The sequence below is a fragment of the Stenella coeruleoalba genome (genome assembly GCF_951394435.1).
Source record: "Stenella coeruleoalba genome assembly, chromosome: 14".
In the NCBI taxonomy this organism is placed as follows: domain Eukaryota; kingdom Metazoa; phylum Chordata; class Mammalia; order Artiodactyla; family Delphinidae; genus Stenella; species Stenella coeruleoalba.
The window spans coordinates 82998792-83010843 of NC_137160.1; the positions used below are offsets into that span (position 1 = coordinate 82998792).

The following is a 12052-nucleotide window of genomic DNA, read 5'->3' on the forward strand; positions in this document are numbered from 1 at the left end:
CACGTGGGATCTTCCTGGACCAGGGCACGAACCCGTGTCCCCTGCATCGGCATGCGGACTCTCAACCACTGCGCCACCAGGGAAGCCCCAGAATGTGGTCTTTTGTCTGGCTTCTTCTACTTCCCATGGTGTTTCTAAGTTTCAACCACATGTCAGTGCCTCATCCGTTTTCGTGCTCGAGTCATATTCCATCGTATGGACGGACCACGTCTTGTTTCTCCATGATGTTCCTGACTGTTTTCAATGTCCACAGAACGACTGCTTAGTGAGAAGTGCTGCTATGAACAGTTCCATCCATGACTTTTTTTTTTTCTGCTTTTCTGAGAACTTTCACCCATGACTGCTGGGTAGGAAGCAGCTGTCTGGGCTCTGCCGTGGCTGGTCCCTCCTCTGTGGGTCACTGGGACAGTTTCCCCAGGACACTGCGGCTCTGGCATCTCCTGCTCTGCTGTCTCTTCTCTTTTCCAGCTTTTTCTAAAGTTTCTACATTAGATGTGTCTTTGCCTCATATCAGGGACACAGAGCTGGGGGGGCTCAGCCTCTTGGCCTGGCTGGAGGGCAGTGGGAGTATGGGATGCCCCAAACACCCTCTCTAACCTCAGGGAGGCCCCAGGTGCAGAGGCTGCCTCAGGAACCACCTGCCTCCCTTTCCGGGTCCCCACCCCAGGGCCACATCTGCCTCTGCCCTGCTGTGTGCCTATGGGCAAGTCCCTGTCCCTTTCTGAGTGCGTCCCACCTTATAAACTGCAAACCTGTCTCCCTATACCTTACCGCTGGCCCCCTTACTTCCTCAAGAGGAAAGGCAAGGTACGAAGCGAGGACGTTTGGTAGGTGCATCTCCCCAGCACAGGTGGCTGATTTATCCGGCTGTTTGCTGTGCTTATTCTGGGATTTGCGGGAAAAAGGGTACTTCATGTATTTTCTACTTGTTTGTATTTTCTAAGGTTTCTACATTAGGTGTGTGTTAATTTAATCATGAAAAGACAGTAATTACAAACATTAGAAGATGAGAAGAAGTTATGCTTTTGTAAAGCTTCTTAGGGGATTATTATTATTATTATTTTGGCCACACCGCATGGCTTGCGGGACCTTAGTTCCCTGACCAGGGATTGAACCCGGGGCCATGGCAGTGAGAGCACCGAGTCCTAATCCCTGGACCGCCAGGGAATTCCCTTTGGGAATAAATTCACATATGGAAAAAATGTCACTGTCTGATTTTAAATCCATTGTGGGGGGGTTCAAGAGAACAGTCCCCACCTGCCAGACCCCGTGCACATTCTGATGCCAGGTTGAGGTGAGTGTGAGACCCCAGACTCCTGGTGGCTTCCTCGCATCCTGCCCCTGCCCCCACGTGCTGCTGTTCAGCCAGAACTCTTCACAGGTAATCCCCACCTTGACTTGCATCCCCTGCCGCTCTCTCAGACCCCTCCCCTCCCCCTCTTGGGAAGGCCCGTGTGCTCCAGGGTGCCCGCCTACCGTGAGCATCAAAGAACTCGTCATCCGAGCTCTCGTCTGAGTCCCGGGCGATACTCTGCATCCTCCACTCCGAGATGCTGTGGCGGGAAGGACTCGCTGGAAGGCAAAACCCCAGACTGACCGACCACCCAGCAGCACTGGGATAAACGGGCGGAGGCAGGCAGGTGCGACGATGCTGGAGTAGGGCCAGGAGGGCTCAGAAGGGGATGCAATGGAGAAATGAGGGCTCTGACGCATCTCCCAGCCCACCTGGCACAGTGCAGTCCTGTCCCGGGAGGACGTGGATGGGGGAGGGTATCAGGTATGAGGCCAGGATGTGCAGTCGCCCAGGCTTGGGTCCACTCCTATGCCCTAGACCTGATCTGCTCAGGAGCGAGGCCCCCTCCCTTTTTTTTGCTGCACCACTGCGTGGCATGCGGGATCTTAGTTCCCCGACCAGGGGCCGAACCCGGGCCCTGGCAGTGGACCGCCAGGGAATTTCCAGGAGCGAGCCCCTTCAACTCTGCCACGGCGGGGCTGACAGACAAGGATGCCCGGCAGGGGTGGGAAGTGAGATTAAAGGTATCGATGCGTGTGTCTCCATGGGTCCCTTCAGCACAGCACAAGTCTGGTGTGGGAAAAGGTGGATTTGCGGGAGTGGGTGGGACTCCTGGTGTTTTAGACAAAATACACCGAGTTTCCCCAATAACCACCGCACTTTCAAGTGAGTTCCAGAGAAAGGCCTTTCTGAGTATCTGAAGCCTTTCAGGGTCCTTTGGCCTGGCTGCTCCCTCAGGCGCAGAAGCCTCTCCTGGGTGTGCTGGGTGCAGCGCACCCAGACCCCCCCACCCTGCCTTGGAACCCTGGCTCAGAGCTGCAGCCGGCTGGGTCCCAGGAGGGGTTGGGAGTGGGGATCCCACGTGGCCAGCCTGCCTGTCTCAGCTGGGCTGTGTAGGTGAGTCTGGGTGGGTGAGTCTGGGGGAACCTGCCAGGGTTGGGGCAACGCCCTGGGCTTCACTCCGAGGAGGAGGCTACAAGGAGGTGACTAGTTCTGAGTCCCACAGGTGTGGCCCGCAGGTCCGAAAGCAAGAGTCCACCTTCAGAGTTCGGAGTCCCCGGCAGACGCACGGGGCTGCCCTGGCAGGGGCAGTCGCCGGGGTGGACGAGCAGAGGGCAGGGACACCCGCGGGGACAGAGTGCGCTCACCTCCCCGCTTGGACGACCGGGACGACTTGGAGGACGTGGACCACTGCTTCTTCAGACCCCTGCCCGCCAGGGGCTCCCCACCGCTGCTGCTGGGCTGTGGGGGCTCCCTGGGGGCCTGGGCCTGGGGGGCCTCGTCCTTGGCCAGCTCCGCGGCCCCCTCGTCGTCCTCACTGAACTGGGCCATCTTGCGGGACAGCATGAGCTGCGCCTCCTTCTCCAGCTCCCGGATGTTTTCCATGTTCAGCCCGTACCACTCGTCCTGCCAGCACCAGGCCTGCCGGTGGGCCCTCACCATCACCTTCCGCAGGCCTGCAGGGGAGGGAGAGAGAGACAGAGCCGTGTTAGAGCCCCCGGGGACTCCTAGGCTGGGAGGTGCCCCGCGGTGCAGGACAGGCTCTGCCCCTCACCCACTGCGTGGCTTCCAGCAAACCACTGCCCTCGTGCCCGTTTCCCCATGTGTAAATGAGGGGTCCGGCTCACAGATGGCTTCACAAGCTCACAGTGGCTCTGTAACTGGGGTACTGGGGCTTCCCAAGGTACTGTGTCTGCTCAGAAGCCATGCTGAGTTTTGCGGGGGGGGGGGACGGGGGGGAATTCCTGCCTTGTGGGGAGCTGGAGAAGGACTTCCTGAGTGTTTCCTATCTCAGAGTCAAGGACACTTCTCTTGTCGAATTTCCCACGGGAAAGTCAACCTCAAGTTCGAAGCACGGTGGTCCTTTCTTTTTTAAACAGAATATATACACATACGATATAAAATAAGATATAAAATACAATAAAGTACGATATATAGGAATATATCATATATAGAAAATAAGATGGAAAATAAGATACTTTTAAGGTATAAAGAACAGAAGAACCACAGGGACAGGAAGCAGATGGGGGCCGCCTTGGGTGGGGATGAGAGTGGGGGTGATTGCGAAAGACTCTGGGGGCAGGGAATGTTCTAGAACTGTGTGCACTACTCTGCAAACACACTCAGGCTTACGGAACTCAAACTTCTCTTATAACAGATGCAAAATCAGGCCTCAATAGGCTGCTTAAAAACCATTAAGAAGAAATAAAGCATGTCCCCCCGCCCTGCCCCCGCCCCCCCCCCCGCCCCGCCACCACCCATCGAGGGAGTAGACGTGACCAGTAACATGGAGCCCACGGTCGCCCTCCCAGACACATCTTCCTCCCACCCTGAAAGGGTCCATCCTGAATTTTGTGTTTGTCACTTGCTTTTCTTTCCGTGTTTTTCTATACAGTATGTTGGGCTGGCCTACATGTTGTTGACATTTACATGTATGTGTCATGCTGCATGGATTTTTCTGCCACTTCCCCTTCTTGGGTGAGTTGCCGGTATGCTGCCGTATGGTATTTATTTGTGTGAAATACCGTATGGTATTTATTTGTGTGAAATACCACATTTTATTTATTCTTTCTCCTGCCAGCGGGCCTTTGGCTCACTTTCATTGTTTGTCCGTTTTGCTTTTATAATCCTGCTGCTCTGAACATTCCGGAACGTGCATTTGAGTTTCTCCAGGGGGGCAAACCCGGAAGGGTCATCACTGAGTCTTCCTCCTGCTTTCCTAGAGAAAGCTGAGCGGCTTCCCAGGTGGTCCGGCCCTTCCTCGTTCCCAGGCTGGTCTCTGGCGACCCTTCCTCCGGGCTCACCTCCCGATTCCCACTTGCAGCTTTGCTCAGGCCACTCGGCCTCCCCAGCCGTCCTTTCTATATCCCTTCATTCCCAAAAGCCTGCCTGGGAGAAACTCCCTCTCACCCCTGCTCCTAGGAGGGTGCCTCCAAGCCCCGGGCCGTGGCCTCAGGCATGCCACCCTCAGGGTCAGCCAGCACCCACACTGGACAGACCGTCTGATGAGATGTGATGCACAGACGAGGACGGCTGGGACGGCAGATCTGGGTTCAGACCCAGGGCTGGCCCTGGGCTTCCTCCACTGCAAATGGGGGTTGGAGGGGGTGACAGTGGCCACCCTGCAGGGCCATGGAGAGCTGATGTGACACCTGTGAAGCACACCATCAGTGCTGTGACTCTGCTCATGGCTACACAGTCACCCTTGCTCTTGGAGTGAGCAGGTGTCTGCCTGGGTGCCACTCCTGGATCATGAGTCTTGGGGCTAAAACCAGGCCCTGGGCACTGACCTCTGCCCTGACTGGGGGGCAGGGAGGAGCCCGGGTCGGCACTAGCTCCTTCTAGAACCCCTGGGCATCTGCTGTCCCATTCCCTGGGCACCTGCTCTGGGCCGGGCGGGCGTGGGTGTAGGACAGGAGGATGTCCGAGACGCTCTCCCTTGGGACTTCCAGCCCAAAGCGGGCGGCAGTGCCGGGGCAGGGCCTGGGGTCTGGCCTTGGGGTGCCGAGAGGTGCTGTGAGCAGCAGGGGGGCAGTCCCCTGGGGCTGCTCCCCCCACGGCGGGTGGATATCACGTGTTACAAATACCATCCGGTCTGCAGTGTCTGGGGCAGGCGTACACTGCCTGTCGTCTGTAGGCGCTCGGCAAGTGTTTATACGGTCAAGGGAAACCAGGTGGGTGGCTGCATGTGGGCCTTGGGGGTCGCCTGTCCAGAGTAAGACAGGCAGATGCAGAGAGAGAGGGCGGGCAGACAGGGGCACACAGACGGAGAGGCCGGGCGCGCTCACCCGTGTCGTGGATGAACCGCTCGATCTTGGACTGCATGCCCCAGTAGCGGAACTCCACCTTGCAGAGCTTGTAGGCGCACATTATGGGGAAGACCTGCTGCTTGTACTCCTCGATCCAGTTCTCAGACAGGGGCCCCCGCTGGGTCTTGGTCGAGTAGAACAGCTTGGGGTCCTCTTCCGTCTTATACTCGTTGGGGGGCACGGGGTCCTTGACGATGTCGATGAAATCTACGGGGAGACCCCGTGAGTGACAACGTCTGCCCCAACCTCCACCCCACCCCTCCCCATCCAGTCTCCTCGCCATGTCCCTGCCACCCCCAAATCCTCGTGGGGCCCCAGGCCTCGATGTGCCACGGGGCCCGACGTGGGGGTGAGGACATCGTTCTGGTCCACCCTGACCCCGAGCTCCCCCACCCTCAGGACCTGTGGCTCTCCTTGTTGCCTTTTCAAATCATTTCAGCAACCCCCCTGTTTTGGGCACACTTGCCAAAGCGGATAAATAAGGTGATGAGCTGGAGAAGCGTGGGCGAGATGAGGATGGAGGATGTGGGATGCGGCGGGGGCGAGGAAAAGAGTAAAGCTTCCCAGAAAAGCTGGCGTTTCAGCTACAGGAGCAGAACTGTGAGGCCAAGAACGTCCCAGAATGTGACACTGAACCAGGAGGTGGGGGAGTTTGGGGAACCACCAGGGTGTCCACGTGGGCAGAGGTGATGGGGATGCAGCTGGACACATCCGCCATCTCTCACCAGGCTTTGTGCCCGGCCGGCACCCTGAGGGGAAGTGGCCCTACAGATGAGCTTTAAGGCGGCTGGCCTGCTGGGAAGCCCCTCCCAGACAGATCAGCAGGGAAGAGTCCGGAAGCCACGTCTGATGGGCCCAGCGGGAGGCGTCGGGCCTGAGAGGGTCCAGGATGTGCCTGAGAGTGGGCAGCAGATGCCATGGGGCTGGGCGCTGGGGAAACAGCACTGGGGGCTGGTGGGACCTGGGTGAGGGGCGGGACAGTGACTCTGGGAAGGACCACCTCTTGTCACACGGCTCCTCTCCCAAGTCAAAGCCATCCTGCTGGGCTGGCTCCCCGAGGTGTGCATGTGGTAGACGGGCTCGTGTGCCAGTGGCAGACCTCAGGACAGGCTCTGTGGCTCAGAGACTCCTTCTTTCAGATGTGTGGGGACGACGGCACTTGGGGGGGCTCTGCCCCGACCGGGCCCCGACTGTCTCGTCTCCCTGGCTTGCTGGCACTGAGTCTGGGCTGTGGTTTACAGACGCAGGCGTTGGCCCCACCGAAACTAGTGACTGGTCAGAAGTGGCCCGAGGGCAGCAGGATGTGGGGAGGGATGCACATCCTTCCTGGAGCAGACCACGTGCCCAGCCCGCTCAGGCAGGCAAAGGCCGCTAAGGGGGGGGCTGGGACTTAGGAACCATGGCAGGAGGCCTTCGGGGGGAGCCTGCAGCTGGCCGGACAAGAGCTGCCAGAGGGCCTGCGTCATGCTGGGCCCTTCCTTCCTGTTATGGGTAGAATGTGTCCCCTCCTAAACTCATTCATTGGAGTTCTGGTCCCCAGGGCCTCAGAATGTGACCTTATTTGGAGACAGGGTCTTTAAAGAAGTCATCTAATTAAAGTGAGGTCATTAGGGTGCACCTAATCCAATATAACTAGAGTGCTTATAAAAAGGAGAAATTTGGCTCAATTAAAAAATAAATACACCTGAAACTAACACAGCATTGTAAATCAACTATACTTCAATTAAAAAAAAAAAGGAGAAATTCGAATACGGACATGCACGCAGAGAGAACACCATGTAAAGATGAAGGGAGAGACTGAGGTGATGAGTCTACAAGCCAAGGAAACGCCAAAGATTGCCAGCAGCCCCCAGATGCTAGGGGAGAGGCCCAAACCGATTCTCCCTCAGGGACCCCAGAAGGAGCCAACCCTGCTGACACCCTGACCTTGACGTCTGACCTCAAAACTGTGAGACAAAAAGTATCTGTTGTCTTAAGTCCCTTAGTCTGTGGTACTTCGTTCTGGTGGCCCTAGGAAGCTAAGGTATCTCCCAAAACCCCCTGGGGCCTAAAAACTCCGGCAGGAGGGAGGAGTCTCAGGGGACTGCCCTCCAGGCCTCTGAGGCCGCCTGGGAGTTCATCAACACCCCTCCAACACCAGCCGTGCACCCGTCTGGGAACCACAATGGCTTGTTCCTACGGGCTTGGGGCCTGTTGAGGTGCGGCTGGTCCACAGATGTGTCTTGTTTGGGTGGCATATTTACAAAGATTTTTAATTAGTTGTCAACATTTAGGAATTGGAAGATTTCACATGAAAACCCTGATTTCTGGCCTCACTTGAAAGAGAAGATTTAACAAATGGGGCCTGTTTCCCACATGGCATAGTCAGCTAGAGGGGAGTAGAGCAGAGGCCGCCCACCGTCAAGGGGACACAGGCCCCATCCGGCCTGCTGCACTCACGCATGGCTGTCAGCCTGATGTGGCCCCCGAGCACACGCATGCATTTCTGGGGATGGGGACACTTTGAAGGGATGAAGGGAAGGGGCTTGAGTGGGAAACGCACGTAGCCTTAGTGGGCACATCAGGGAAATGGGGCCGAGGAGACCCATCCTTCCTGCCCCCACACCTCCGACCAGGCTTGCTTGGACTCTAACCTCCCCGCCCAGGACAGGAGCTGGTCTGCAGCCTGCCAGGCCTGAAGATCAGGGGCAGAATCAAGGGGCCCACGGGCGGGGAAACCGGGAACTCAGCCCTGCAGGGCTCCTGCCCTTCCCGGAGTTGGGAGCGTCAGGGTAGACGGTTACCGATCGTCAGCTGGTTCTTTTCCACAGGAGACAGGCTGAACACATTGGGGTTTTCTCCAGCATCAGTTTTATAAAAGGTTTCGATGTCAATGGAGAATTTCTCCACAAAAGGGCAAGTGAACCTGCGGGGGAAGGAGAGTATCCATCAGGACTCGAGCTTAGTGGTGTAGGCGTGGGTGGCTGGGTGGAGGACGAGGGCTGGAGTGGTGGCCGAGACGCGTCTGTCCTGTCCAGCTCCTGGACCTTCACCTCGTCCCAAGAAGAGCCAAGTCCAGGTTGGGGGGAGGGATGGGTTTAGGGGGAAGGGGGAGTTGTTCCGGAAGCTGCCGGCAGCCCTGTGTCCACGTGTGTGAAGCGTGGTGTGGACTCAGGCACAGAGAAGGTGGCACGCTGCTGAGTCGGCTGAATCTGTGTGACATGCCACCCTGTCCCCTGTCCCCTAAGAAACCAGGTGTGGCAGCAGGGAAACAGCCCCTCTCTCTTGACTGGAGATGAGCTCAAGGAGGAAAGTGCTGCTGGGAAGAGGCATGACTTGGACGGATCCTCCAGCAAGCTCCAGGCCCTCAACGACCTGGGGAAGGAAGCCCCAGGAGATGCATGGGGACTCCACCTGCCCAGCAAGTGGGCGGCCAGCTGGGAGCGGCCCCCGATCTCTTCTAACGAAGCAGTGCTCAGCTCTATTGGGCGGGGGCGCAGAGTGAAGAGCCCCCCTACCAGAGGGATCCAAAGAAAGCCCTGCTCAGCATGGTTTGTTATAAAACATCATCATAGTCGCTGAGGGTCTCAGGGTTGGAGGGAATCTCTGGGCCATCTGGTCTACCCTCAGTTTGTGTTTCTTCCCAGCTGGTGGACGGTCCTGCATTCCCAGGCGAACGTTAACGTGAGTCTGTATTCCCTGAGCCTTGCCAGATGGCAAAGGAGTCTCAGATGGCCCTCGCTGGACTCAGGCCTTCCTGGTCTCCCCCACTGGCAGGCTAGAAGGCACCTGGGGTAGACCCTTCCCTCTCCTGCCTGTTCTCTGAGGGGGAACCTGGGGGACCTTCAGGGTACCACTCAGAACAGAGGCTCAGCTCCCCAGAAGCCAGGGCTCCCTGGGGTGTGGGGATTGAGCCCGTCTGGGGGGCCAGCACCAGCATCTATGCTGCAGGGTTGCTTCCCCAGCAGACAGCACGGGGGCTGAGGGCAAGCTCACCTGGTTCGGGTGTAGGGGTAGGCGTTCCAGGACTCCTCCACCACCCGCAGGGCCGCCTTGGGCAGGATGGAGCGGAACCAGCTGGGGATGTGCATGCCCACATGGTACACCTTGTGTGTGTACTGCCCGGAGCCACCAGGGCCGTCCGTGTATGGCCGGTTCTCCAGGATCTCCACGCCACTGCCTTCACCGAACGTCTCGTTACGGCTCTTCTTCTGTGGGGACAAAAGTATTAGCGATGTGTGGGTCCAGAGCACTCTGCAGAGGGGGAGGGGCTTAGGAGACTGGCCGAGGGTGCTGAATGGGGGGTGGGGTTTTGGCCAACCAGGCTGGCTCCTCCTGTGTCGCTGCAGGACACCGCCCCCCCCCACCCCCCGCCGGCCCCAGCACTCATGCAGGAGACTGAAGGGGCCACGGTTCCCTGTCGGAGCCCAGCACTGCACGTGCAAACTCCTCCGCTCTGACTCCTGAGTGCGCCGGGACTGAAAGTGTTCCCAAGGTCAGGAACAAGATGAGGATGCCTGCTTTCTCACCTCTAGCCAACATTGTACTGGAGGTTCTAGCCAGAGAAATTAGGCAAGAAAAAGAAATAGTAAGAGGCATTCGAATAGGAAAGGAAGAAGGAAAACTATCTCAATTTGTTGATGACACACCCATATACAGAAAAACCTAAAGAATGCCCCCCACATCTGTCAGACCTAATACATATATTCAACAGAGCTTCAGAATACAAAATCAACCCACAAAAGCAAATACGGCAGAAAGGAAATAAAGAAATCATTGCCATTTACAAGAGCATCCAAAAGAATAAAATACCTGGGAAGAAATTTAACCAAGGAGGTACAAGACTTGTACACAGGAAACTATAAAACATTGCTGAAAGAAATGAAAGAAGACCTAATAAACGGAAAGACATCTGTGTTCACGCACTGGAAGGTTTAATACTTGTTAAGATGTCAATACTCCCCAAAGCAAGCTGCAGGTCCAATGTGATCCCTGTCGAAATCCAATGGCAGTTTTGGTAGAAAGGGAAAAACTGATCCTAAAATTCATATGGAACTCCTAGGGCTCTCAAACAGCCGAAACAATTTTGAAAACAAAAAGGAAGCTGGAATGCTCACATTTTCAAATATCAGAACTTGCTATGAAACTATAGTAGGGGGACTTCCCTGGTCACACAGTGGTTAAGAATCTGCCTGCCAATGCAGGGGACACGGGTTTGATCCCTGGTCCGGGAAGATCCCACATGCCACGGAGCAACTAAGCCCGTGCGCCGCAACTACTAAGCCCACCTGCCACAACTACTGAAGCCCACGAGCTCTAGGGCCCGTGCACCACAGCAAAGAGTAGCCCCCGCTCACCGCAACTAGAGAAAAGTCCGCATGCAGCAACGAAGACCCAATGCAGCCAAAAATAAATTTAAAAAAACCCCACAACTACAGTAGGGACTTCCCTAGTGGCGCAGTGGTTAAGAATCAGCCTGCCAATGCAGGGGATACGGGTTCAAGCCCTGGTCTGGGAAGATCCCACATGCGGCGGAACAACTAAGCCCATGCGCCACAACCACTGAGCCTGTGTGCCACAACTAATGAAGCCTGCACGCCTAGAGCCTATGCTCCACAACAAGAGAAGCCACCACAATGAGAAGCCCTTGCACCGCAATGAACAGTAGCCCCCACTTGCCACAACTAGAGAAAGTCCGCGCGCAGCAACAAAGGACAAACGCAGGCGAAAAAGATTCATCCACCTGTTGCGGGTGGTAGTAGCTCTTTAAAAAAAAAACAAAAAACTATAGTAATCAAAACAGTATAGTATGGGCATAGGACAGATCTATGGAACGGAGGTGAGAGTTTAGAAATAAACCCACAGATCTATACGCTATACATATTGATTTTCAACAAGGGGGCCAAAACCATTCAATGCAGGAGAGAAGAGTCTTTTCAACAAATGCTGCTGGGACAATTGGATACCCAAGTGAAAAAGAATGAATCTGCACTACTATCTCATGCCACATATCAAGATTAACTCAAAATGGATCAAAGCCCTAATTGTAAGAACTAAAAGTACAGAACTCTTAGAAGAAAACATAGGGGCAAATCTTCATGACCTTGGATTTGACAATGGTTTCTCAAATATGATACCCAAAGCACAAGCAACCAAAGAAAAAATAGCTAAGTTGGACTTCATCAAAATGAAAACAAAAACTGTTGTGCATCAAGGGACACTATCAAGAGAGTGAAAGGACAATCCACAGAAAGGGAGAAAATAAACGAATTATATCCATACAATGCAACACGATTTGGCTGTAAAAAGGAATGAAGTACTGACACATGCTACCACATAGATGAACCTGGAAAACATGCCGAGTGAAAGAAACCAGACACAAAAGGCCATATACTATACGATCCCATTTATATAAAATGTACAGAATAGGCAAATCCAGAGAGTCAGAAAGTAGATTATTGGTGGCCTGGGGGTTGGGGGAAGATGGAGAGCGACTTCTTTATGGGATGATGAAAATGCTCTAGAATTGTGATGGTTTCACAACTCTGTGAAAGTGCTAAAATTCACTAAACTATACACTTTAAATGTGTGAACTGTGTGGTGTGGGACTTACAGCTCAATAAATCTGGCATAAAACAAACAAACAAACAAACAAAAACCAACCTTGCCTCTTGTACTCAACTAAGATTTCAGAGAGATCAAACACGAGTGAGAAGGGGCCTCGGAGACACTGCCCGGGAGACGTGATGCC

General features: G+C 55.2%; 1 protein-coding gene across 4 annotated transcripts in view; it reads right to left on the reverse strand.

The window, feature by feature from the left end:
* PITPNM2 (phosphatidylinositol transfer protein membrane associated 2) overlaps positions 1–12052 on the reverse strand; it is a 143793-nt gene that overhangs the window by 16210 nt on the left and 115531 nt on the right. For all 4 annotated transcript variants that reach the window (XM_079941777.1, XM_079941776.1, XM_079941775.1 and 1 more), the window contains exons 3-7: positions 9298–9512; positions 8106–8227; positions 5302–5529; positions 2662–2970; positions 1477–1572 (exon numbers count right to left, since the gene is read on the reverse strand). In XM_079941777.1, coding sequence (XP_079797903.1) covers positions 1477–1572; positions 2662–2970; positions 5302–5529; positions 8106–8227; positions 9298–9512 — 970 coding nt within the window. The remainder of the gene's footprint in view (positions 1–1476; positions 1573–2661; positions 2971–5301; positions 5530–8105; positions 8228–9297; positions 9513–12052) is intronic.